Consider the following 27963-nt stretch of genomic DNA (forward strand, 5'->3'; position numbering starts at 1 on the left):
GTATCTAGAATGGAATGGAAATCAAGTATCAGGCAATCCTATATATTTTCTTTCATAGTAATGAAAAGCAAGGGGAAATAAATCTAAGATTTCATGTACTCTAACCACTATCTTTATAGGTAATTCTATCTCTCAAGTTAAACACTGCACTACATCCCCCAATGATTAGGCAACCAAGCTATGAGTAGAAATGATACCATTTCCTAAGTTAACAAAAGGACCTCTAACTCCTGGCTCATGTTTTCATGTGGGACTACATCTACTAAAGTCAGTTTAGTTGGTTAACTGTACCGATCCCATTTAGGAGACATAATTCAGTTTAAAAGGTCATGACTATCATTTATTTTAATAAACTAGAATATAAATATTAGAGTGCGTTAATAAGGTAAGTATAAACAATGTTTCCTGTAATGTGTGTGTGTGTGTGTGTGTGTGTGTGTACCTATGTGTAGGTGTATGAGATCATAACTAAAATGGATTTACTACAGACCTCAAACAGTTTGAAAACCACTGTACTAGTGACCTCTCTTTACACTATAACTCATTCCTCTCCAAGAAAAAGGCAGTAATTTGTCTAACTGTTAGATCAGAAAAAAGAAATAAGCACCCACACACATCAATCTCTGATACCCTTTCTTCCAGAAGAGTTCTCAGGACATTTTATGTTCTCTCTGCAACCATGTTTTGTAAATGGCCTGTTTCTGTGAAGGGAGTCTATGGCTTTCCAGCATTGCCTAATACTAGGTATAAGTCAATTTCGGGATTGAATACAGATTAACAGGCCCATCTGCCTTCAGATCTAAATTTCATTCTGCAATCTGCTTTATTAGTACTGACGTTGACACTTTCATCTGATAAGCTCCTGTGTCCCATCTCTGATTTGATTCTAATTCAAAAAATGAGAAGGCTGAATCCATAGGTAGAACCTGACTATATTTTTATCTCTGAATATTTTTATATTAGATATTATCAGCCATTAAAAAAGAAAAAAATCAGTAAGACACCTTTAAGCATTTAATTTAAATAATATAATTTCCAAAACTGTCTAAGAAAATGGATTGCAAAATGTATTCCTGGATTACTGAATGATATTATCTGGAGTTGAGAGGTATTAGCTCTAACCTAGCTAAACAATGAGGCATATCTACCAAGAATGACAACTTGAGTCTTTAGGTAATCTGTCCATTTTCTCTCACAATAATTAAACCTTGAGTGTAGTGTTTTAATAACTACTACTTCAGAGACAATAAAACCATATCATCTACAAAAATATGTTCCTGAAAGGATGGATTAAAAAATACATATGTCCAGGGGCGCCTGGGTGGCTCAGTCGGTTATTAAGCCTCCGGCTTCGGCTCAGGTCAGATCTCACGTTCGTGGGTTCGAGCCCCGCGTCAGGCTCTGTGCTGACAGCTAGCTCAGAGCCTGGAGCCTGCTTCTGGTTCTGTGTCTCCTTCTCTCTCTGCCCCTCCCCCTCTCATGCTCTGTCTCTCTCTGTATCAAAAATAAAATAAAAACATTAAAAAAAAAGTTAAAAAAAAATACATATGTCGGGGCACTTGGGTGGCTCAGTCGGTTGAGCATCTGGCTTCGGCTCAGGTCATGATCTCGCGTTTGTGTGTTCAAGCCCCGTGTCAGGCTCTGTGCTGACAGCTAGCTCAGAGTCTGGAGCCTTTCTTCAGAATCTATGTCTCCCTCTCTCTCTCACCCTCCCCTGTTCATGCGGTCTCTCTCAAAAATAAATTAAAAAAAAATTAGAAATACCTATGTCTAGTTCACCTAAATGTATCAAGTGTTTGAGTTCAAAAATGGTGGAGGGGAGGCACAGAAGCTAGAATATACCCTTGTTCATTCAATGTAAAGTGATCATGTGAATCATCATGGGACATTCCCATTGACCTTGATTTGACTGAAGGTATAAGACCAACTTTTAAAACATTAGCCACATGGAAATGAAAGGCTATTTCTCTGTTCCTCTTAATTGCATGAATCTTTCCATTGATACAAACACCACTATTACAACCTGAGAACACAAAATAGTCTTAGCGCTGAAGGTGGGATATGATTAAACTGCCACAGTATTTCCAACTGAGGTTATCAGACAAAAAACACTTGCCCAAGGGGGCTGAAATAGTTATGTTTATAACAAATTTTGCAGAGAAAAGTACAACACCCATGTATATTCCAACAAAAAGAGCTCCTTCAAGCTGGTACTGCTGCTATAGCAGTAACCAAGTTAAAGTAAGGTTTCACCAAAGACTTAAGCCAAATATTAAATGAAGTAGTTCCATTCAAGTTACACAAAATGATAGATCCATGCTGGGCCTAAGCAAAAGTTAAACCAGCCTCTCCAATGGCTCAACAAACATAGTAGGAAAATACTTTGGACAAAAGTCTCCGGAGAAATTCTCTGCTTAAAATCTTGCTAAACCGTTTTCTTTTCACAAAGACATGCTTTCTCTCCCAAAGACTTCTATTTACCACACTTCTAGTAAATAAAGCTAAAAAGAGAAACAAACACCCACTCTGATTTTACAACCATAAATACTTGAAGCATTAACTTGTTATTTTTATCTGTTAACCTATGGAGATTATTACAGATCTTCCTCGACTTAAGATAGGGTTACATCCCAATAAACCCAACATAAACTAAAAATACTGTAGGTTAAAAATTTAATATTTAATTAATACATTTAATACACCTAACCTACTGAATATAGCTTAGTCTAGCTGACTTTAGACATGCTCAGAACACTTACATTGGCCTGCAGTTGGGCAAAATCATCTAACACAAAGCTTATTTTATAATAAAGCACTGAATAGCCCATGTAATTTGTTGAATACTGTACTGAAAGGGACCAACAAAATGGCTGTATGGGCATGGAATGCTTGGAAGTGTTGTCACCCATGATCACGTGTCTGAATGGAAGCTCCAGCTCAACGCTCTAGCATCATGAGAGAGCAAGCAATGCACAGCATTAGTTGTCAAAAGATAAAAATTCAAAATTCAAAATATGATTTCTACTGAAATGGTATCACACCCTTGTAAAATTCAAAAGCCATAAGCTGAATCATGATAAAGTCAGGGGCTAAGTGCAATAGAAACTTATATTTTAGGAATATAGGTCCTACATAATTTATTCTATGGACTGCAGAAATGAAACTAAATTAACAGCTAATAACTGTGTTCAATCACAACTAAAACACAAAATGGCACTATAAATATGCCAGGATAGATTATTTGGGATGGTCCTGGTAGCTGTCCCTAGAAATCATTGATCAGAGCCCTCTCTCTATATCTGCCCAAGCAGTAACACAGGGGCAATGACTAGAAATCTCCAAGGGAACTCCTATCTTACTCTTTTATTTCTTTCGAAAGGTACATTAAAATATCTGCAGTTATTTTCAAAAGTAATATAAGAGTGGGTACGGCCATAGATGAAAAAAGACTGACCATGAGGTAAATGATCACTGATGCTGTGGAACAGGTACATAATTCACTGAACTGTTCTGACTATATCTGTATATTTTTTATTCCCATAATAAATGTTAAGTGTATTAAAAACAAGCAAGAAAGTTCCTGGTTTCCAACAGAAAATAGGTATTAAAATAAATTTATTTATTATTAAAATGATTGGAAGTAACAAGTCTTGGTATGGATATGGAGAAAGAAATGCTTGGACAGTGGTAGTGAGCATGTAAACTGGTGCAGCCACTATGGTAAAGAGTACTGGAGGTTCCTCCAAAAATTAAAATTAGAACTACCATATGACCCAATGACTCCACTTCTGGGTATTTATCCAAAGAAAACAAAAACAGTTCAAAAAGACATCTGTACCCCCATTTTCAGTGCAGCATTATTTATAATAGTGAAGACACAGAAGCAACCTAAGTGTCCACTGATGGGTCAATAAAGAAGATATCACTCTCACACACGCACGTGCATACACACACACTCTCTAGAATATTATTCAGCCATTAAAAAGGAAGAAAATCTTGCCATTTGAAACAACATGGATATACCTGAGAACATTATACCATATAAAAAATAACATATAATCTCACTTATATGTGGAATGTTAACAAAAATTAACTCAAATACAGATTGGTGATTGCCAGAGGTTGGGAAGGGAAGGGATGGACAAAATAGGGGAAGGTGGTCAAAAGGTACAAACTTCCAGTTACAAAATAAATCAATTCTGGGGATGTGCTATACACAGCATGGTGACTATAGTTAATAATATTGCATTGTAGGGGCGCCTGGGTCGCTCAGTCGGTTAAGCCTCCGGCTTCAGCTCAGGTCAGATCTCACGTTCATGGGTTCGAGCCCCGCGTCAGGCTCTGTGCTGACAGCTAGCTCACAGCCTGGAGCCTGCTTCTGGTTCTGTGTTTCCTTCTCTCTCTGCCCCTCCCCCTCTCATGCTCTGTCTCTCTCTGTATCAAAAATAAATAAAACATTAGAAAAAAATTTAAAATACTAATAATATTGCATTGTATATTTGAAAGTTGCTAAAAGAATAGGTCTTAAAAGTTCTCATCACCAGGTAGAAAATAATGTGTAAGTATGTGAGGTGATAAATGTTACCTAGACTTATATACGTGTTACCTAGACAATATATACATGCATCAAATCACTGTATTATATATCTTGAAATATAGTATCATATATCAACTATATTTCAATTTTTAAAAAATACAAATTTAAGCCAAGTAGATAAGCTGAGAAAAGCTTAAGTTATAGAACCATAAAGCAACTGAGCAGACCCAAAAGTAAGAAAACCAAAGCTCTGCCTGCTATTCATATAAATCACTCCATCACTGAATCAAATAAGCACTGAGAAAAAATAATCTTCCTGGCTGGTTACATTTAACGGTATATACTTGAGAATTTAACTTATGGTAAGCCTTTGATACAGCCACCATTAATCTGTAAAACCAAGTTCTGCTTCATAGCATCCAATGAAATCTCTGTAGGAAATGAACATCCTAATGAGTTTCTGAAACTCATTACCGAGATGACCTGCCCCTTACCCAGAAAATCAAAAACTGGGTTAGCTCAGGAAGAATTATAATGATATCAGCAGTAGTGGCAGTTATTAGAGTAGTAATAATGGTACTATTAAAGGACCATTATTATAGTATTAAAGGATACCACTCAGTACCTCTTACTGAACACTTACACATGATAAGCACTTTTCATAATTCATTTAATTTCCACAACAACTGTAAGAGGTAGGTACGTTTAATATGCTCATTTTAGAAATGGGATGAAGATAAATGGAGGTGCCCAATGTTATGTATGTGTCAAATAAGTGAAAGAGCAGATGTAGGCACAGGCCCTTTGGCTCAAGGCCTTCTTAATCTCTACAATGTACTTCCTTAACCACCTTACAACAGAAGCTAAAAGAAAGGTAAGGCAGTCAACCCTCTGTTCACTCATCATAACTATTCAATAATCCCATTAGTTTTGCTTCTCATTCTCTTCTAAATGTTCTTTAAGTTCTTTTCAACTCAGATCCAAATGAAAGTACCTCCAATTCACCTCTATTACTTGTCTATTGGAAAAGTTAACAAAAGCTAAGAAGAAAAATTCTAAATAATTGATTCTGCTACTTTTAAGATGAAAAGTCAGCAGGAAAGTATGATGAAATTAATAGTTAAACTGAGCTTTATGACAGCAGGTTAATAATAATTACCCTTGACCAAATTAGTGACCATCAAAGTATAAGCAAATTCTTATGTAATCACAAACCATATACTTTAGCATAAAATAGAGGCAAGCAGCATTAATAAAACTATTAATACTAAAAAGATATGTTTTCTAATGCTTTATTTTATATTAATATGTGGGGGCAACTACATTGCATGATTAACCAACTAGCAATAAAATGTTTCACTTTCAAAAACTATGAGCACAACTAGGCAATTCCCGGTTTTCTTAATATAGAATTTGAAAGTAATGTAAATCACTAATTACATTATCATAAAAGGAGACAGAGAAACCTAAATAGGATGGTAGGAAAACAGGCAAGGTCACATGTGAAAAAATGCAAAGAATAAAACTGCAAAGAATTTAAGTGTTTTCTAAAAACATTGCATTGTAAGTATGTTCTCGTTTTTTAAAAAAATCTACTTTCCTAAGCTTTTATTACTCAAGACAACATTTAAAAAGTAAAGACAAGAAGGTAAAATACCAATATTTACTTGAATGTTTTTATTTTATTCAAATTTTTTTCTGTCTAGCTCTCAGATTTAAGTTCTAAACATTAATACACAAATCTATACTAATATTTATATTAAGATGAAAACTAAAATATATATTTATTGACAAATAAAGGAAGCATATGATTCACAGTAAAGTATCAATGTTTAGGTTTTCCTCCTTCCCATTGCCCACACATACCTATCCACACATACACAGAGAAGGAAAAAAAAACCCAACTCAAGAAAATAAGTACTACCATAAACAAATTAAATCACAAATCGATGTATATACTCTCCAGTCTTTCATACAACAATGTCCAATGAGAATATTCAGAGTGTCTAAGACACTGCAAGATTCCCAATAAAACCCTCAGTTCAATTGTGATTAAAACATTATACTTAGCAACAAAACAGTCACAATTACAATAATTTGCAAGAACCTCAGTAAAAGGTTAAACTTCAATTAGCCAGAACACACAACAGCCAAAGTAAATTCCTCAATCTATTCTTTGAGCATTCCAATCAGAGTTCTTTCACGCTTTTAATGCCCTAAGTTTTGGACAATGAAGGAGGAAAGCTACTAAATAGATGGGTTAGGAGTCTAATGTTTATTCAAATATACCCCAAAGGTAGATTTGCTTTTTTAAAAAAAACCACATTCTATAAAATGGCAGGCTAAAAACAACAGAGATAATGGGAAAAATAGAGCTGGGTCAGACCACTGAGAAACATATACAACCAGGGCACTGACAAAAACATCAACTGGTACCTGGGAAGGTAACTTGGACTGCACAGGCAGGTAGTTCAATTTGGCTGAAAACTGCCACAAGGATATAAAGACACATCAAAAGAAGGCTGGAAGTACTCAACCAATAAATATAAAAATGGAATTCTAAGCCAGCAGGGGTCCCATTCAGGGGGCCACCCATTACTAGGGAGCCACACGAAACAGAAGCAGCTCTCTCTGTAAAGAAAGCCCCAGGTACAAACACTCATATTTAATGTTCTCCAATTAAAGCTAAAAGTCTTCATGGTGCTCGCTCGGCAGCACATATACTAAAAGTCTTCATGCTGCCAGTATAGCAGCAAAGCTTAGAGCTATGTCCTTTCCCCTGAAAGTTGTAACAGCACCTCCCCCTCCCCATTACTCTGGTTCCCTTTGCCTAGGAAGAACGTTCCACATGAGGCAATGTAATTTCGGTTTCAACTGACATAATTCTCTAATTCCAACATGTTTGAGCAAATCTGCATAAATGAAAAGATTGTTGTTTAAATAAGTTTGCAAAAAAAAAGACTAGATATCCTTTCATGATCCATTTTCTTTTGACCATTTTTCTACTGGAGTACTGGCCCTTTTCTTTTGAATTTATATAAGCCTTATAAATTATAAAAGTTAGCCATTTGCCAAATGTATATAAAATATTTTTTTCCCAATTTATCATTTGATTTTTATGCTGGGGTTCGTGGATTAGGGTGTGGGGAAGGGAGACCTTTAATGGTTGAAATTTATATGTTAATGGATTCATCTTTTCTAGTTCCTGAGAACTAATGCCTTGATTATAGACTACCCACTCTGGTGTTATAAATAAATTCAAGCCTATTTTATTTAGGTACATTTATATTTTGTATTTTTTACATTCAGGTCTTTGATTTATTTGAATTTTTAGCTTGGTGTTTTTGTCTACAAATGCCTAATCATTTTTTGTATTTCCATCTTTTTTTGTACTGAATTGAATAGCCATCTTTATATTACAAAATATCAATATATTTAGATTGGCTCTCTTTTCTAGTGCATTGATCTATGTGGCTGGAGGCTATGACAGATGTTTAAAATGCAAAAACAGAGTAGAAATGCTAAAAACATCTTAATTAAAACAGTGTGGAGATGGGGCGCCTGGGTGGCTCAGTGGGTTGAGCCTCCGGCTTCGGCTCAGGTCAGATCTCACGTTCGTGGGTTCGAGCCCCACGTCAGGCTCTGTGCTGACAGCTAGCTCAGAGCCTGGAGCCTGCTTCTGGTTCTGTGTCTCCTTCTCTCTCTGCCCCTCCCCCTCTCATGCTCTGTCTCTCTCTGTATCAAAAATAAATAAAACATTAAAAAAATAAATAAAAATAAATAAAACAGTGTGGAGAGATGCTGTTGAAAATAATGTAGTTTCCTAATATTTTAATTTTAATATCTGATGGTCCTCCTCCCTAATCCAATCATCTTTTTCAGAAATTTTACCAAGTACAAAAGCAAAAAATTCTGGTCTCCATCCAAAGGGAAGAAAAGAACTCTTAAAGGAGGCTAGAAAGAAAACGGAGATCTTTCTTTTTGAGTTAGGGGCTCCTAGGACTACCTCTTTCTGATACTACATTTAGGTTGTTTTCCAATAAACACTTCATTATCAATACTGAATAAATGAATAAATATTAAAAGGGTGCCCGGGGCACCTAGGTGGCTCAGTCGGTTAAGTGTCTGACTTTTGATTTTGGCTCAGATCAAGATCTCACAATTTGTGAGTCTGGGCCCCGTGTCAGGCTCTGCACTGAGAGTACGGACGGAGCCTAACTAGGTTTCTGACCACCTCTACCTCTCTGCGCCTCCCCTCCTTGCTTGCTCTCTCTCAAAATAAAAAATTTTTAAATTATTTTAAAGAAATAAAAATAAAAAGGGTGGCTAAATAAGCTACAATCTAAGATGGTAATACTTTGATCCAAAGAAGCAACAGATCTGGATTTTTATATTTCAAAGTACAAAGACTAAGTAATTAAATGTTTTAAGTTTTTCTAGAAATTCCAGTTTCCTTAATTACATAATCTCTATGTTCAACAAAAGCTTATCTAGTGGGCTTAAAAATATCAATGTACTAATCAGTAATTAGGCTGCTTTCATTCCTATAAAAGTCTTATAAACATTTTTTAATGTTTTCCTTTATTATAGTTTTGGGAAACTGTAATACATGAAATCAAAAGACTAGGTTTAGGTAAAGAGATGTAAACAGCCCACCCAAAGTAGAGTACCTTACAATTTTTTCATCAATTTTTCCAAGTACTTACTTATTAAGCAATGTATATTATGGGAGTAACGAGAATTGTCTGGGACAGTGAAGCTGCCATCACAGATAGCAACCTGACTCTCACCAAAAGGAAGAGTGAAGAAACAAAGTTTATACAGTAAACATCCAAGGGCCTGTAAAACAAACAAGTATGAATATCATCAGAAATCAAGTTATTAATCACAAGACAAAAACAGCCCCAAACCAAAAACGAAATATGTTATTAAAAAACGAAAGCCTAAAGTTTCTAAGATGAGATCAATTCTTTCACAAATTAATTAATGGTGTCATTAAGCTAATTACTGTGCTTAATTTTTTAAAAGATATTTAACTGTACCATTTACATATTTTTCTATCACATCTGTGATTAGTTGGCTGGATTAATGTTATCATGGAACTCTAGATCATGAAAGACATAACTGAAGTTAGAAGTAGCAGGTTCTTCTTGGGAGAAAAACTATAGTTTTATTTCTTTCACTAGGAAAAAATATATTTAACACATAACTAGCATATAAACAACAAAGTAAGCACAAGGATTCTTCTAACAACCTTTTTTTCTAATTCATTATAAAACATGTAAAATCCTGGGATTCAAAGTATCAGTTAGCAAGCATGAATAATTTTATGAGACAAACATCAATACATTTTTCTTGATTAATCACTAAACATGTGTCACTATTTAACATCATAAAAATTAATTCTCTACCTCTACATATAACCCTGTAATTTTTATTCTCAATATACTAATCATATTTGTACTTGGTTAACCTATATTAAAATTCACAAAGGAAGGGCTCTGTTTGCTTCACTTGCATGGCTTCATAGTCAGCACAACACCAATAAATCTATTTGCTGACAATGAAGATGAAATACCCTAAAACACAAACTAAAATCTGAAAAGTAGCACAGGAAATTCGTAGCTAAGCTGCTAATAGCTCAAACCTGAGAAGCAGTAATAAAATATGATTTTCAGCTCAAAAAATCATTATGCTATTGTAAGAAGTGTCACCTACAAGTCTTAAGAGTGTAACAGTTATTTCTAGGGCACCTGGGTGGCTCAGTAGGTTAAGTGTCTGAGTCTTGATTTCAGCTCAGGTAATTATCACACGGTTTCTGAGTTTGAACCCCATATCAGGCTCTGCACTGACAGTACAGCTTGGGATTCTCTCTTTTCCTCTCTTCCTCTCTCTCTCTCTTTCAAAATAAATCAATAAACTTTGAAAAAACAAAGTGTAAATGTTATTTCTAATTCCAGACTATAATAAAATTATCCAATATTCAGTATACAGTTATATCAGCAATACTGTTGGCCTCATATAACCTCTGTTGTGCTAGATTTTCCCCACACATCAACTTAGCACACTCAATGAACAAATACACTAAGTTTTATAACTATCACAAAGCACCTTTGTAAATTCAACAATATTTACAAACCATTATTTTCAATATAGTCTTCCAACAAAAAAGGTTTAAAAGCTCTAGAAATTTTAATTCTAGAAGAGTAATTCTAGTTAGTTCAAAAACATTACTGTGACTAATGAAATGATAAAGCTTCTGAATGGAAATAACCAGTTCAATATCACTTAAAAATATTTATAATGCTTTTTTCTGTAAGAAAGATGTTTTCAGTGTTTATATGTAGCAAACTGAGCTTAAGGCTTCCTTAACAGCACTAAAATATACTATTAATAGTGCAGTGTCTGCATTAAATTACACCTTTTTACTGCTCAGATGATAGTCTAGGTATAAGCAGTGGGCATTTTAGCCAGTTTTATCTTGTCAATCAAACCTTTTAATGTGTTTTCTGTTAGAGTAAAGGTTGTGGGAGTTTCCAGATAACTATTTTAGTTACATAGCAATGCCAGTATCCTTAAAAAACATAAATATAAAGTACTCTGCTTCACACAGTGTGAACACAACAAGGTGTCCTAGTTTTTTCACACCAAAGGCATTGCCCTCTATCCATCTGATACAGTGAGAATTGTTCAAGAAAAGTAAGGGAAAAGATGACCTGATTTTGAAAGCTGAGAATGATCATCTTCAATTTTCCTCATTAAAAGATAAAATGAAGCATCTCTCACTAAATTTCCTAATGCTTATCAAATCAGCATCCTAGTTCTCATGATAAAAATAACCTACAATGGGAACTTCCAAGCAAAAAAAAAACAAGATTTCCCCCCAAAGTATAAAGTGCTAAATGAATACTTTAACCTCAGTATGCTAATTCCCTGGTTCAGCACTATCCTGAAGTAGAATCAGAAACATAATCCTTGACCAATATGAATTGAGTATTTTTTCTAGATATTCTTTCATTCACACCTAAAATGTTGCAACAGACTTTTGTTTCACCTGAGCTACAAGAAGGAAAAAAAAAATGGCACCATGAAACTTAAATTCTTGGGGCGCCTGGGTGGCTCAGTCAGTTGAGCGTTCGGCTTCAGCTCAGGCCATGATCTCACGGTTCGTGGGTTCGAACCCCACATCAGGCTCTGTGTTGACAGCTAGCTCAAAGCCTGGAGCCTGTCTTCAGATTCTATGTCTCCCTCTCTCTCTGGCCCTCCCCTGCTCACGCTGTCTCTCTCTCTCAAAAATAAATAAAACATTTAAAAAAATTAAAATTCTATTTCTGTCAAGCATATAAACATAGATGCTATTTTCTGATTATTTTTATTTTTTCTTTATCTTTGAGTAATCTATTTGTAACCCCACAGTTATACTTATACTAAGTTCTATAATTATCCACTGTAGAAATACTACCCCATATACTAATCTATAAAAGGTATAAATTTTAAATTTATCCCAATTTAGTATGCTACCCGGCACACAAATAAAGTCTAATGAAAAAAATGAATTTAAAAAAGTATTCTCTCCTTTTTGTTAAGATATGGTGTAACAATCATGTTCTTAGAGACTAATTATCTTTTCAATCAAGTCTTGATGATATCCAAACAGTAGTTAAGCTACAATGTCTGTTGTTTCCTCTGCTGTTGAAATACTCTTTTAGGTAACATGGATTTCAAAAGCAGTCACAAAACTAGGCTAGGAAAATCTTCCACAATCACCTTTTCTAATACCTTCATTTTATGAATTAAAATCTGATTGGATTTGCTTTCTACATTATACTATAAACCATTTACTATTAGCCATTTAACGTTAATGGTGAGAAAAAGCAAACTGAATTTGAATTACAGGCTGGTAATCTATAAGCAGTATCAAATTAACTATATCAAACCTATCCATTGAGTCAACTATTTATATGGTTAAAAATTCAACTACCACAAGATTTAAGAAAATCACTGTAAAAAAAAGTGACTATGACAGTTGAAAAACTATCAAAAACACTCTTTTTTTATGACCTTCCAAGAATATTTAGTATCCCAACCCTTATAAGGAGAGGTCAAGAGAAGAGAACCAAGGAGATATTCATTTGGTTTCACACATTATGCTTGACTACTTTCTAAATTATTACGTTCTTAAAATAAAGAGATTTTTTTTTGTAAACTCTAGAAGTATTTCCCAAGAATTTTTTTTCCTACAACCCTAATACAATCACTAGTGGTAGATATGGCTAATACTTGTTGAATTTAAATGAATTCACATTTAAAATAGAGTTTCTTGCTAATTTATAAAACAAAGCAAAAATATATTCTCTCATGAAACAAGTTCTAAAAAAGTACAGGCATTCTAATGTAAAGTTCAACTATATAGAAATATGATCAAGCTAAATAATTCAATCCAGATATACGGCTGACCCTTAAACAACGCAGGGTGTAGGGGAGTCAACACCCCCAGGCAGTTGAAAATCCGTGTACAACTTTTGATTCCCCCAAAACGTAACTACTAATAATCTACTGTTGACCAGAAGCCTTACCAATGTTGATTAACACATATTTTACTATGTATTAGTAACTTTTTCTTAATTTTTTCAATATTTCTAGGCTGCCGGGTTCATCTGCAAGTTTTCTCAAATTTGTTGCAAATCTCCAAAAGGTTTTCAAATATATTTATTTTTATAAATTTGCATATTGGGGTACCTGCGTAAGCTTCTGACTTTTGATTTTGGCTCGGATCATGATCTCAGGGTTCACACCGACAGTTCGCTGACAGTGAGGTGCCCTGCTAGGTATTCACCCTCTTGCCCTCTCTCTCTGTCCCTCCCCTGCTCCCGCTCTCCCTCTCTCTCTCTCTCTCTCTCTCTCTCTCTCTCTCAAAATAAGTAAACTTAAAAAAAATAAAATAAAAACCTGCATATTAAGTGAATGCACTCAGTTCAAATTATGTTGTTCAAAGGTCAACTGTATATGCTAAGTAAGATCTTCAATATGTAGAAATTAGTCAATGGCTTGATTTTAATTAGAAAAAAAATTCACTCGTGTTAGTTTCCATTGTAAAGATCTTAAAATATTTCTAAGAATTACTTAAGAGTTATGACCAGCTTTTCCATACTGCACTCAATCAAAATGACAATCAAAACATGTTAACATTCATATGTAACACAAATTTTAAAAAATACTGTGGTAGAGCGTTACATGATATGGAAGTCCTTTATTTGCTTTTTAATACCTAAGCTTTCCATTTCAGGATTAAGAAGATAAAATGTTCTATTTATTTTCTTCTTCTGGATAAGAATATACCACTCTCTCCCACTTATTATAAAATACCTTTTGGGGAATAGGGGGAAAATAATCAACTGAACTCAGAATTTTTTTTTTTAATTTGGTTAGAGAAAATGTTAGCCTTTCTTGGCCTTACCCAGATATCAGCCTTGGTGGTGATGGGTTTCCCTCCATAAAGGTTGATCATTTCAGGGGCTCTGTATGACAGAGTTGTGTACCTGGCAGTAAATAAGTGAAATGGAGTGGAGATATAAAAAATAAAAAAAAAATAGATACTACATTGTTTCTACATAAAATACTACAAAAAACTTTTAGGTTCAATAACATTATAAAGAAATAATACTATTTTTAAAAAGCTTATTAAAAGTCCATCGAGATTTAACAATACAAAGCATCTATACACGTTTTTATTCAACAAATGCAACAGCACTTCTAATGATATAAAAACTTAATTTTAATTAAAAATCTGAAATAAAGACAATGGACTGAAAACATAGTTTTCCTTGAATTTGTTTTAAATACAATAATTTGACTCTAAGACTATCCTTATCAAAATATTTTAGTCAAGCAATTTAAAAACAAAATGTCTACTCTCTCAAAAAGTAACTTATATGTTTATTAAGGAGTTTGTTTTCATGGACTCTAACATAATTCCTGGCACATAGTAGTAAATCTCCTCTAGGTCTGTTTGTATTGTTGTTTTAAAGTAATCTAGTTGCCATCATTCTAACTACATTAATTAACACTTCGAGAACTGACTGCCATTATAAAGTATTTGGAATTAAAAGATACTATGAATAAATATTTAACAACATAAAAACTCTAAACCCATTATGAACAGAAATAAAATAGTACTCAATCTCATGGCAAAAATTATTAGACTATGGAAGGCATGATTTAATTTTGAGTGTTGATATGTTTCATTTGATATGAAGTATCTTTAGGCTCAATATCCTATCATCTTACTTTTTTGAAATTACCCTGACTGGTAAGACATTCTGAATGATACTACTACCAAGGAGCAACCTGCAAAACCAAAACAGAAACTGCACGAGGGCAGGACTTCTGTTCACTGCTATACTGCAGCACCAACAACAGTGTCTGCTCATGATAGGCCCTGAATAAACACTGGCTAACTGAATAAATGGTTAGACCATTACCTCCTCAATAGAGCCAAAAAGCACAAGAATTCCTCATGAGCCTGCATTCATCACTACTACAAAATTCTACTGAACCTGAACTATACTTCAGATCTCAGCAGTAAGAAATGAAAATTTCAGCAAGTCAGAGATTCTAAAGCTGTCATAAATCACAACTCAATAATTCTTAAATTATATATATACACATATATACACATACATGTACATACATATATGCATATATACACATATGTGTGCGTACATACATATATGCACACACACATACATACATATACATATATATACACAAACATATATCCCCAAAAAGCCAGTTCAGTAATTTCAGTTCTCATATTCTTCAGGACATTTATATGTTTACCAAGGAGCTAATTTTTATGGAATCTAACATAATCACCAAAGGCTATGTTTCCTGAGTGGAAATACATGGTCTAGAAACCCACAGTGTTATACAAATGGGCCAGAGTAAGATCAGCTCTCCTGAGTTTTTTCAAAATGCATACTGCAGTTCAAATGACAGCTCTTGATCTTAAACAGCTGATAAATTATGAGGAAGTGAAGAAAAGAGACTAAGAAAAAATAACTACTCAGAAATTCCTATCCTGACAAACCTTTGTGCATTCTTTCTCATTTTATTAAGGTAATTTAAGATTTACCTAAAATTTACAAACAGTTCTATTTTCTAAATGAGAAAACAGGAAAGTGGGGAAAGGTCTTTATAAGTAGTCTAGCAACCACAGAAAGTACAAAACTAAAAAACATAGAGCAGATATGACATATTGCTACCAGAGAGCTTTCCAATACACTATTACAAAGTTACAGGTTTTCCGTTTTCATTGCAATAACAAGTCAATCTTCTTCATCTTAAATATGAAGTAAAAGCTTAGTTTCCAAATAATTTAATATCTTCCTAATAAGAACAAGCCCTCAGATTCAGTAAAAACAAGATGTTTAACTGAATTCAATAATCACTTAAAACTCCCTTTAATAACTCCACATATTACTCTAACTTAATAAATTTCTTAATATATTTATAATGCACATTAAAAACTTCTATCTGTCGTATGATATATTTTCTACTGAGCTAGAGCAGACATCAATTAATCAATGCCTATGGCACAGAAATACTTCAAAGAAATCTAGGGAATACCTAAAATTCGTATTAGCAGAACTGGTCCATTGACTTAAGTTACTTAAAATTCCCATGAGACAAAGCACAATAAAGATAGAAACTTACTTTTTAATTTCTTCTTCTACTAGATTAACTCCATCTTTTTGAGGATTAAGAAACTTATTCGTGGCACTGCCAAAGTCACAAAGTACATAGTTTCCACTATCATTCAACAAAATATTTTCTACCTTCAGAAAAAATAAATAATTAGTAGTATTTTCAAAGTGAAAATTATAGTTTTATAACCACATTTTTACAAAACAAATACCACAAGGTTTATGCCATATGTACACACAGAGAGAGGCATAAGATAAATTATGAGGAAGGCCAAATGAATCAGACCAAAAATATATCTGACTTTGTCTAATGTTTCTCCTACTAAGAACAGAGAAGTGCTCATCCCATCCCAGGATGATTTTTGCAGGGGTCAAGAAGCCCTAAATCATTTTAAACCTCTTCTATGAAAAAAAACTAGTAGCAGTAGCAGTAGAAGTCTATACTGTACCTCCATTTTTCATTCTGACATTTCAGCTTTTCTAAAGTAACAAAAATCATTAAACTTCTACCTCTGGTTGACTTCTAATTCCATTTTTATCTAAAATGCTGCACTAAAAAACACAGTTTTGACTTTATGTATGAACTTGGAGATCGCAACCTAAATAAATGACATACACAGTTTCTACAACAGGAAGGTGTGGGTTCACATCCCAAGTTTGCAACTTGCTAGCATATGTCCCTTAGACAATATGCTGAACTACTCTTGTGCTTTCATTTCCTTATCTACAAAATGGGGAAGATAACAGTATCTGTTACATGGAATTGTTGTAACAGTCTTATGAATTAAAACATGTAAAGAATTAGAAGAATGAAATAAAGCACTCAATAAATGATACCATTATCATTACATCTTTTCCCCTCACAATATTTTCTACCTTTATGATGCAGTCTTGGAAGAGGTATTCAATTTCTCTCTATTCTACCAAAGACTCACATTACAGTTTGTTTTTCTTCTATATTTCATATTTAGTCGACTTTTAAGAGATTTGCACATTAACAAAGATTTTTACAAGAAATCTACTTAAAGCAAACATAGGTTTGCCTAAATTTACACAAGTAAAATGAACTAAGCATATTAAATAGGACCTATACAAAAGTAAACTGTTCAATGTCTTTTCTGGTTTTAAATCAAGACGACTCAAGTGGAAACATCAACTTAATATGAAAAAAAGTTAACAAGCCAAAACAACATAAAAATCCCTACCAAATCATTAGAGAAATGTAAAAGCTGCATATTCAGAAGAACTGAAATGAACTATACTGGTTATTCAAATTAAAGGACAGAAGTCTGCAGTCCTACATTTCAATCTTGGCATTTTCATGGTTAACAAGCTAGAGTCTAAGTGACATCTTCTATTCTCTTGTATCCTAGGGAGATTTTATTATTATAACCTTTTATAAATTTTGTATAATCAGTCAGAATTGGAACTCATTCAATCATTAAATATTTATTGAGACTTTGGCTATGTGCCAGGCCCCATTCTAAATACTTGGATATATCACTAAATAAGAGACAAATCCCTGCCCACATGGAGCTTACATGCTAGTGGAAGAGAACAGAAAGTAAACAATCAGCATAATACTATCAGGTGGTGCAAGACTGAACTCACAGAGAAGGTCATTCTGAGCAGACTTGAAGCAGTGTGAAAATTTAGCCATGAGGTATCTGGGTACAGAGCGTTTCGGGAAGAGAAATTTTTGTAATCTTAGGGTTTGTGGGCATCTAAGAAGAAACTTATGATTTTAAATGATAGGGGTAATGATACCTTGAGCACTTTGATACTGGGAATATTCAAATCCTTTTTAGGGAATATTCAAATCCTTTACTTTTTCCAATGTAACAAGTGGGTGCCATACACAAGGGATCAGACCCCACAAAAAGGTAAGATAAAACGACCTTAAACAAAATCACCACCAAAATATAGTAGATTATAGAAAACTATGGTAAATGATAAATAAATGATGATAAAGAGACCCATTTATGCTTGCCTCCAAAATCTCTGCAAACACCCTGACACCTAATACAGGTTACAGGAAATACAAGGAGACCTGAACTGGAAAGAACTGTGTGGAGGGACATTCGACCTGCTTCAGTGATGTTCACATTTTTGCTCACATGAAACCTTTTAAAGAAGCCTAGTATACACAACAGAAGCAGAGGAGAGGCCATGAAATCCACTTCTACAGCCATACCAGAAACCCTCAGGTTCATGGAAAGCACAACTTCTATTCTACAGTCTTTACATGGCCTCAGGAAATTTGGTCTGGGACACAGAGATCCTTCTTGGCACTGGTAATAAAAATAGGTATAGATGAAGATACTTGTCCAAGAACAATTTATCCTAATGTTTAAAATGTATGAATGCATAAGTAGTCTAAAATCCATACCTTAAGATCCCGGTGAACTACTGGAGTCTGACACTGATGCAATCTTGCAACAGCTTCACAGGTATCACAGAATATCTGTAACACTTCTGCTTCCGTAAAACCTGTCTGCAGTTTCTTATTCATCTGATTCACCACTTGCCCAGCTAACCAAAAAAGTAATTTTGAGAAGATATATATTTTAGTACATGAAGACTACCACAAAGAAATTAGGAAATGCCTTTATGGTCTCAGATAAAGGGGAACTGGCTTTTTCATAATGTTCATGTAAAGATGCTTACCATACCATATCATATTAATTCAATAGCATACATTTTTTCATGTTTTACATCTCTGAAGTAAAAACATCCTATGATAGATGACATTCTGCTAATGCTCTTGGCCTTTTTTAAAGATTTTAACAACTATGAAATCAAGGTACGCCTTATAATTGACAACATCATAGATTTGAAGAAACAGTTATTCAATACTATGCTAGTTACCAGATAAACAACAGTGAGCAAAAATAAAGTTCATATTATCATGGAATTTATAATCTAAAGGCAGAGGTAGACATTAAACAATTAAACAATTACATAAATAAACACATACAATAAGGCTAATACGAGAGAAACCTAAATTTAAATTGGCAAAGGAAAATGGGGAGGAGATGGTGTCATATGAGGCCCATGTGAGGAAGTGATATTTGTGTTGAGACTGTAAGATGATTAGGTACTAACCAGGTAGAGATCTGCTAGCAACAGCAACCAGTATGTACAAAGGCCTCCATTTGGGGAAACAGCTTAATAAGTTTGATTAACTTAAAGCCAATGTAGGTATGGTCTAGAAATCAGAGAAGAGGTAAAGTGACGTGAGACTGAAAAGACAGATAGCCTCAGCCATCCATATTTTAGATTTTATCTTGAAAACCAGGGAAACTTCCTGATTTAACTTTTTTTTTTTTTTTTAATGTTTATCTTGAGAGAAAGAGAATGGGCACAAACACATGCGACCAGGGGAGAGACAGAAAGAGAGGGAGAGAATGAATCCCAAGTAAGCTCCATGCTGTCAGTGCAGAGCCTGACGCAGGCTCAATCTCACATTATGACCTGAGCGGAAATCAAGAGTCAGACACTTAATTGACTGAGTCATCTAGGTGCCCCCTCCAGATCTAACTTTTTAAAGGATCTCCTTGATTGGGGGATGGGGGAATTCACAAGAGTGTAAATGGATAGATGGGTTAAGAGGATAATGGTCTAATTCAGGTAAAAGGCAACAGGCAGTATAACTTACTAAAATCAATCATACCACTGAGCCCTGAGAGGATGATTATATATTACATATACCACAATAATTTATAGTCTAGTGACAATTCCAAATTATTACAGAAAAGTTTACCACCATTTAAGAACACACAATTAGGGGCTCCTGGGTGGCTCAGTCAGCTAAGTGTCTGACTTCAGTGCAGGTTATGATCTCATGGCTCATGAGTTCAAGCCTCCCGTCGGGGTCTGTGCTGACAGCTCAGAGCCTGGAGCCTGCTTCGCATTCTGTCTCCCTCTCTCTATCTCCCCAGTGCTCTCACTCACCTGCTCTTTCACTCTCTCTCAAAAATAAATAAACATTTAAAAAAAATTTTTTAAAGAACACAAATAATCATGTGGCTCATTCAGAAAGCATTCTAATAAAAATTAAGTTTGGGAATTTAAAATGACAAACATGTTAACTTGAAACTCTGCTTTAACAAGGTTGGACAAATGAATGTTTGCTACTTTGTAATCTGTAAGAAGGTGCATACACATGTTCATTTTATTATCACTGTCTAAACAGCATTTGCATTTATTTCCTAAAATAGTTGGTTTCTTCTTAAAATTTTAAAGCAGAAAAAATATCAAATTTTATCTATCAATCCCCAATTTTCAGAACTCTAAAGTATATTTGGTTGTGATCTGCTCAGTGATTTGTTCAGAATGCCTAAAGATGCCCGACCAGGCAGCAATCTCCCCTGTCCTCTTGTGTGTTAGACACTAAACTTGTTTTAACCAAACATTAAACAGGATGAAAAATGTTTTATTGGTGCTCATTCACATTCGTGAAATATCATTTACAGCTAAAGAAACCGTAACCTTGAACTCATTCTACCTCTTCCAAATTTTCAATGTTGTAATAAGTAGAAAAAAAATTTAAACAAATGTTAATCTCCCTTCTTGGATTCAGGGATCTTGAATCACAAAATCCAAATCCCCAGAAAAAGCTAAAAGCTGTAACTGAGCTGCATTTCAAATGTAGAAACAAATAAAATTTCATTATTCAAAATTAAAATCCTCTGAAGATTAAAGTTAAGGTTATTCTAATGAAAAACAAACAAATAAGGAGCACCTGGGTGGCTCAGTCAATTAAGTATCAGAATTCAGCTCAGTTCATGATCTCACAGTTAGTGAGTTCAGGCCCAGCATCAGGCTCAGTGCTGACAGCTTAGAGCCTGGAGCCTGATTGGGATTCTGTCTCCTTCTCTTGCTGTCCCTCCCCCACACACATTTGGTCTCTCTGTCTCTGTCTCTCTCTCAAAAATAAATAAAACATTAAAAAAATTGTTTAAGAAGAAAAACAAAAAATCAGATTCAGAAATCAAACAATGTATACGGAAAATCTTTTAAAACAGGATGCATATAACTCTCAAATCTTTCCATATTTTTCAAAACAGGTATCATCTCCTAAACAAAAGCTTTTACACTCTGATCAATTTCACCATTAACATTAAAAACTCAACATTTTTCTAACCACATAATCATCCAACAACCTTCTATAAAGTGCAATCTTACATTCCACTTTAATTTTGATAGAACTTGGGCTTTTTTATAAGATAATCTTCTCTGTAGTAGATTGCACCATTGGCCCCAAAGCTTCAACCCTCACTTTACCCCAGCCCTTTGCCAAGTCACTGCACTTTCTTCCACTGGAGCAGAGAGAATACCTTGCTCTTTATGGCCTCAGCCACAGGACTTACTTTGGCCGAAAGAATAATGCAGAAGTGGCAGTGTGCCAATCCCACGCCTAGGCCTTAAGAGATGAAATATATTCAAAAGACCAACTCTGATTTCTGGTACCTCAAGCATGTAATGAATCTCTCTTTAACTTGTACACAAAAATATTAATAAATTTAGCAGTGTCAAATCATGAACCCACAAAGATCTAAGATTTCACAAAAGATGACTGTAAACAAATTGATACCTCTAACTATGACGGTGTACATGGGCTATATAATACATTCTACCACTTTCCTATACAGTTTCATCCCTTACATAATCAAAACCAATGTACCTGATCTATATTCATAACACTGCCTTACAAAAGTACCTTCATTCTTAAACAATTTATGCAATCAGCTTTTAAAGAAATAAGGGGAAAGGAATTATTCTCCCATTCGTTATCTCTCCAACTCACTCCTCCCCCATGAAAAGAAAAGGAACTTATCTAACTGATTTACCTGAGAAAAAGGAATTGAGTATGTCCTATTCAGAGCCTCTGGATTCCTTCTCTAGGATATAATTGCCCACACAGAGGGTACATTCTAATTTATAGAGCATGCAGTAAGTTTAGCTGGTAAAACATTTGAAGGAAACTTCTAACATAAAAAAAGGTGTAATAATAAAAAAAATTTCAGAAAAACAAAATCATAAGGAACAGAAGAAAACTCTTTTTAAAAGCCGTAATTAATAACTTGCACCTAAAACAAGAACAAATTGCATTTTAACGAAGAACACTGGGAGAACAAGAGTTCTTAGAAATTAAAAATAAATAGCAGAAATACAAAATTCTATAGAGTTAAAAGATACATTTAAGGAACTCACAATACAAGTAAAATTTTTAAAAAAGAGGGTACAGAGAAAATGAAAAAAACTGAGTGCCCAGCAATAAAGATAACAAAACTGACCCATAACCAAGGCAGATACACCTGAGATTTTAGAATGCTAGAGCTAAAGCAAAGATTCTAAGTGTCTATGGAAAAAAAAGAGGTCACATAAAAAAGTGAAGAATCACAATGCATCTGATTTCTCAATAGTAACAACTAGGTAAAAAATGGGATGATGGCTTCAAAATTCTAGCCCAAAATTATTTCTAACCTACACTTTAGCCAGCCAAACTAACAATATGGAGGTAGGAAAAATATTTCTATTCATACAAAGTTTCAAACATGTTTCCTTCCATAATCCGTTATCCGAAAGCTACAGAAAAAAAGTACTCTATTTAAAGGAGGTAGGTAAAAAGAAGGGAGGAGGCACGAGTAGTAGGAAATCTAAGAAGACAAAGGGAGTTCCCAGAAGCATAGCTAAATGCTACTCAAAATTAAGTACAACTGGTCTCCCCAAAGTATGCTTCTATGGAGCAAAAAGTAAAATTGACACAAATATGTAAATATTGACATATACATAAAGATTTATACTTCTATTGAGGAATGTTGGGCTAAAATACTAACATATATGAAGGAAAATAGGCAAATATCAATGTGCAATTATTAACTCCAGGAAAAAAATTAAAAATTAAAAAAAAGAGAATATAATTATAGACTATTACATATCACAGTTAAATGGCAAGCAAAATAATTTAAATACAGATTAAGTTAATCTAAAAATTAACGTTCATAGCAGCACTTTCAACAATAGCCAAATCATGGAAAGAGCCTAAATGTCCATCACCTGATGAATGGATCAAGAAGATGTGGTTTATATATTACAATGGAATACTACATGGCAATGAGGAAGAATGAAATATGGCCATTTATAGCAAAGTGGATGGACCTCAAGGGTGTCATGCTATGCGAAATAAGTCAGGCAGAGAAGGACAGATACCGTATGTTTGCACTCATAGGTCTAACAGGAGAAACCTAACAGAGGACCACAGGGAGGGGAAGGGGGAAAAAGAGTTGAGGAGAGAGAGGGACACAAATCACGAGAGACTACTGAATACCGAAAACAAGCAGAGGGTTGAAGGAGGAGGGGAAGGGGGGAAAGAGGTGGCGGTAATGGAGGAGGGCACTTGTGGGGAAGAGCACTGGGTGTTATATGGAAACCAACTTGGTAATAAACTATTTTAAAAAAATAATAAATAAATAAAAAATACATAAAAATTAAAAATACACTACTCTGACAGTTAAATCCTCATCTTTACTTAGAGATACTATCTAAAACATTAAAGTTAGGGTTGCCTGGGTAGCTCAGTTAGTTAAGCATCAGACTCTTGATCTGGCTCAGGGCATGATCTCACAGTTAGTGGGTTTGAGCCCCATGATTCAAACCAGGTAAAAAAATTTTTTTAAGGTTTTAAAAAGCAGGAAAGAATGCCTCCCTAAAAATATATCCCAGGTCATACTTCTACTTTAAAATAAAATTTATCTGCTAAAAATTGAGTTCATCTGATTCTCCTTCCAAAATGTCTTCTGGATGATTATTAATTAAACTCTTCCAGGGTTATGATTATGTTAAATTCAATTATCTTTAAAAAATTAGCCAGGGGCTACCTTTACAAATAACCAAGGACTACTCTATCCAGCTAAGATTTAGTACCACAAATGCTAGAATTCAGGAAAGTGAAGTAAATAACATTCATATCTTCTCCTTAAAGAGGTCACACTGTTTTACAGTATGAGATCTAGGTAAGAGAAAACAATCAGGAAAACATCTAATTTTTTATATTATATACGGAAATAATTTTCAAATATATCACAAGAGATATTGTAATTCTGATTCACTTCATCTCCCCCTGTCCTTCCCTCCTCACAAGACTAGAATAAATGAGACTGTACTTTCTCCCAAACTACCACCATCAGCCTACTCCTCCCACATTCAGGAAATGACAAGTGTTTTTAAGGTCATAATAAAAAATCATAACCGTCTTAAGAAAATCTAAATATAAAACCAAGGCTCCCTAGAACCCAAACTGCCAGAGAATCTGATTTTTTAAAATTTTTTAAAAGTAAGTTTGTAAAAAGTGGATTAATGTCAAATATATTAAAGTAAAAAATTTTTCAGAGATTTTTAATATTACTATTAAGGCATGCTATACAAGTTAAGTATTTCTTTGAAAAACCAATATGAGTCAAATAAAAGTGTTTAATCTTCTGATATTTACAAAAGAACCCCAAAAGACTCTATAAATTTATAAATATTACAGATCAAAATATATCTAAATTTATTACATTTGATATATTTAAAATTAACAAGGTAGACTGCTGGAAAAAATCTTATATATTGCCACATTATGCTTTTCTTGGACTATAAAAGAAATAAAGGAAGCATGATGTATAACCACTCTTCACCCATTTAGATTTCTTGTTTTAAACACAACAATTTTTCCAATTGTCATTTACATGCTCAGATCATCACTACAGGAATGATGGCCAGATTTTAAATATTAACAGCATTCCTTAGTTAGATAATTAAAGCTGAGATTACAGTAAGTGTCTAGAATCAGGTGACAGCCGCCATGGGAGAAACCAAGACACCTAGTAAATCATTTTAAGGGCAGTTTTTCTTTTTCAATATAAAACAAAATGCAGAAAAATACTTACCTCGGCAATATTCCATTAAGATAAGCACTTCCCACACATTATCACTGATTGAGTTAACAGCACAGTCCAAGTAACTCACAATATTTTTGTGACCAGACAGTTCCTTCTGTGGAAAAATAACAATATTAATTAATTTTTAAAAATACATTGTAAAGCTCCATTAACAATGGTTTGAAGTCTAAATTAATATATTTGAAGAACTTCACAAAAGTGAGTTAAGCATAAGTATGAAATCTGACATATTTCAAAAAGGTTTCAATAGTTTCAATGAAAAGTTTATTACGGGGTGCGCTTGGGTGGCTCGGTAGGTTAAGTGTCTGACTTTGGCTCAGGTCATGATCTGATGGTTCACGAGTTCAAGCCCTGAGTCAGGCTCTGTGCTGACAGCTCAGAGCCTGGAGCCTGCTTCCAATTCTGTGTCCCTCTCTCTCTCTGCCCCTCCCTCCCTCACACTCCTTCTGTCAGTCTGTCTGTCTGTCTGTCTCTCTCTCTCTCTCTCTCTCAAAAATAAACATTGAAAAACATTTTGTAAAAAGTTTACGTACATGTGGCTGCCATTTTCTAACAAGCAAATATTCAATGAACATTAATTTTTTTATGTTTATTTTTTAGAGAGCAAGTAAGCCAGGAAGGAGCAGAGAGAGAGGGAAAGACTGAATCTGAAGTAGACTTTGTGCTAACAGCAGAGAGCCTGATGTAGGGCTCAAACTCACAAACCACAAGATCATGACCTGAGCTGAAGTCAGATGTTTAACCAACTAAGCCACCCAGGAGCCCCTTTGAACACTAATTTTTTAATTCAATCAGGAAAAAAGAGATGGTTCACTCAAAACCAAAAGTCTCCAAAATAAGTGTGCAAGGTAATCCTTTGAGACTCAGGAATAAACTATCAGAACTTTTACTTATATTTATTTTCATCTAAAAATTCTTTCAATTAAACTCTAATATTTATGAATTAACAATTACACTCTCATTTTTTTGTTTGGCCTACAAAATATTGCAATTAATGTGTAACCAGTTAAGTGGACTTTTGAATGTATATATTTTAACTAAATAACTTACAAAATGAACAAGTGGCTAAAAAATTCTATTAAGAAACCACAGACTAAGGATAATACTAATAATACAAGCATAAGAAAATGAGAAAAAAATGGCAAATCTGACACTTTTGTTCACAGTACAAAATAATCATCAGCATATAATGAGGTTAAAAATAATACTCTTATTAGGTCTGTCTGGAAATTACAAGACAATTATCAACAATATGTTTTAAAATAAATTTATATCTGGGATGCCTGGGTGGCTTAGTCAATTGAGTGTTTGACTTTGGCTTAGGTCATGATCTCATAGTTCCTGGGTTCGTGGGTTTGAGCCCTGTGTCGGACTCTGTGCTGATAGCTCAGAGCCTGGAGCCTGCTTTGGATTCTGTCTGACCTCTCTCTCTCTCTCTCTCTCTGCTCCTCCCCCACTCGTGCTTTCCCTCTCCCTCAAAAATAAATGAACGTTTAAAATATTTTAAAATAAATTCACATCCAATATCAATAATAAATCTGGTTTTAACTGTGTAACAGAAGTTGAGATATTACCTAAAAGGAGCAGAATATATATTTCATAAATACATAAATATAATGGGAGATGGGTATGAAAAAAAAAGGTGGAAGACTACTGCTCTAATGACCTAATCTCCCTAAATTATCTTGTTCAAAACCAAAGAATTGAGTGTTGCTGCTACTGATGATGATCGCATTTTACATCTCTCAAAATTACACAAATTATATTGAAAGCAAGAATCATGGCACAATGATTCCATATCTAGACTTGAGTTAGAAAACTTAGCCTATGAACCCCTACTATCTTGGGGTAAATCTCTTCACCTCTTTCAACTTATAGCCTTTTTTAAAAGCTTTTAAAGAGCAAGTCTCAAAGCATAATCAAGTCTAGTCTACCCAGGGATTAACAACAAAAGAAGAATCAGATAAGTCATATTGTATAAATGTGCCTATCTTTAAATAAAAGAGATCAAAATATGTGTGTTGATAAAGATGCTGATACAAAATAGGAAATCTCTGTCTTAGCAGTTGGGTAAGTAGGAATGATATTTAGAAGCGTTTACAAGGATGTGTAAAAACTGGGATTCCCATACATTGCTGGTGTGACCATAAAATAGTTTAGCTGCTATGGAAAACAATTTAGTGATCCCTAAAAAAGTTAAACACAGAATTACCATAACCCAACAATTCTACTCCTAGATATAACCCAGAAAAACTAAAATGAGATACTCAAAAAATACATATACAAACATATTTAGAGCAGCACTATTCACTATGGCCAAGAGGTGGAAATGGTCCAAATGCCCATCAACGGTTTTAAAAAGGTCCATCAACAGATGAATAGAGATAGATAGATAGACAGACAGACAGACAGACAGACAGAAAGGCTGGCAGGCAGGCAAACAGGCACACCCAATGGGATATTATTTAGCCATAAAAAGGAATGAAGTACTGATACACGCTACAATGTGGATGAACCTCAAAACATGCTAAGTGAAAGAAGCCAGACAGAAAAGGTCACATATAAAAAAATTTTAAATATACATATATAGTTAGCACTTGATAAACAGTGGATGAGGAAGAGGAAGAGAACATAAGAAAAGTAGAGAAGAAAAGGAGGAGGAAGTATAGAAAGGAGAGGAGGAGGAGGAAGGAAAGAAAAAAGAGGGAGTGGAGGGAGTGGGAAGGAAGATGGGGCAAGGAGAGAAAGAAGAGAAGGAAGAAGGAGAGGTGGAAGA

The 27963-nt window shown here is 34.3% G+C and overlaps 1 protein-coding gene across 2 annotated transcripts in view; it reads right to left on the reverse strand.

Annotated features, from left to right (window-relative positions):
* Nucleotides 1-27963, reverse strand: part of BMP2K (BMP2 inducible kinase) — a 123445-nt gene that overhangs the window by 43847 nt on the left and 51635 nt on the right. For both annotated transcript variants that reach the window (XM_029944342.1, XM_029944332.1), the window contains exons 3-7: nt 25176-25281; nt 18632-18774; nt 16253-16374; nt 13995-14076; nt 9244-9376 (exon numbers count right to left, since the gene is read on the reverse strand). In XM_029944342.1, the coding sequence (XP_029800202.1) occupies nt 9244-9376; nt 13995-14076; nt 16253-16374; nt 18632-18774; nt 25176-25281 (586 nt within the window). The remainder of the gene's footprint in view (nt 1-9243; nt 9377-13994; nt 14077-16252; nt 16375-18631; nt 18775-25175; nt 25282-27963) is intronic.

Source organism: Suricata suricatta, chromosome 1 (genome assembly GCF_006229205.1).
Source record: "Suricata suricatta isolate VVHF042 chromosome 1, meerkat_22Aug2017_6uvM2_HiC, whole genome shotgun sequence".
NCBI classification, from domain to species: Eukaryota; Metazoa; Chordata; class Mammalia; order Carnivora; family Herpestidae; genus Suricata; species Suricata suricatta.